Consider the following 1,249-nt stretch of genomic DNA (forward strand, 5'->3'; position numbering starts at 1 on the left):
TTCTCTACCTCCAGCCTGCTATCTCCCAATGTCATGTCCACTCTTATTTTCCTTTGTTTATGGCCTATCAAGTCTAATTCCTGTCCCCCAAATCCTTTGGGGCATGGGTCTATCCTTTGGGGTGTGGTCAACCTACCAGGCCTCATACCCTTAAAGAAAACTGACTCCCTTTTCAAGTAGCTATCAATTGCCAATAGATCCTTAGCTAGGGCTGGGGCTTGTTGCCCACCTACCTTCATACAATGTATTTTGATTATATTTACCCTTCCTCCCCAAATCTCCCTGGTCCACTCCACCTTTCCCGCCATCCAAATTTGTGTCCTCTTTTTTTTAAACCTATCGAGCCTTGTTTGTGCTATCCTTATCCTTATGGGTGTGTTACCATCCACTGACTCTCCCTCTGCCAGCAGCCATCAATTTCCAATAGTTCTTGAACTATGAATGAGAGGTTTTTATTTATTTATTTCTATCCAGTCAAGCTTAGTGCTTGACTTAACCAGAGTGTCTGTGAGAATCTGGGACAGAACTGAAAGACAGGTTTCCAGAATTCCTGCTTTCTAGTTCACAAGACTCACCCACAAAGCTCCCCACGGTCCAGCCACCAGCCCAAGCCCTGTGCTGTCTGGCCTCTTGTTAGAATAAAACCCATCTATTTGGGGCAGATGGTAACTCAAGGTTTAGGGATAGACTCACCCACTTGCGCCCAGGTCCTCTGGACTAGAAAGAACCCTGGAAAGAAAGGCTCCTGTTAGATGATCCATATCTTTACAAAGTCAGTCTCTTCTGCCCCTGTCAGGCTGTGAGTTTCCGCAGCCAGAGTCTGGTGGGCGAAGAGAGCTGAGCTCACAGTGTGCAGTCCTCTGTGGAATCTGGGTGACTGGCTGTGTGCTGAGCCTGATTCCCAAGCTGATATTTCCACCCTTGTGTCCCACACCCTTCATTCCCAGCAGGACTCACCAGGACATACCAGGCTGAGGAGTGTCAGTAGCATGGTGCTGCTTGAGCTGACAGGAGACAGAGCCCCAGCAAAGCACACAGGATGTCTGAGGCCCCCAGCTCACCTACATGACCACAGCACGTGAAGCCAACTAACAGAGAGGTCCCTTTATACCATGGCCTTAGAGGGACATGGCTTCCTGGAAGCTGTTCAGACTTTGGCCCTTGCATCCACAACATCACTACATCTGGATGACATTTTGGACCCAATTTCCTTTCATTAAAAATGATGAAGTTTGGTAACTGCACTAAA

At 47.9% G+C, this 1,249-nt stretch overlaps 1 protein-coding gene across 1 annotated transcript in view; it reads right to left on the minus strand.

The window, feature by feature from the left end:
* The window catches only part of LOC103744699 (killer cell immunoglobulin-like receptor 2DS4), an 18,147-nt gene extending 17,156 nt beyond the window's left edge, over positions 1-991 (minus strand). Inside the window, exons 1-2 of the mRNA XM_029570122.1 lie at positions 958-991; positions 694-729 (exon numbers count right to left, since the gene is read on the minus strand). Coding sequence (XP_029425982.1) covers positions 694-729; positions 958-991 — 70 coding nt within the window. The remainder of the gene's footprint in view (positions 1-693; positions 730-957) is intronic.
* Between the last annotated feature and the right edge of the window lie 258 nt (positions 992-1,249).

This window comes from Nannospalax galili, unplaced genomic scaffold (genome assembly GCF_000622305.1).
Source record: "Nannospalax galili isolate Female #2095 unplaced genomic scaffold, S.galili_v1.0 scaffold1123, whole genome shotgun sequence".
NCBI lineage: Eukaryota > Metazoa > Chordata > Mammalia > Rodentia > Spalacidae > Nannospalax > Nannospalax galili.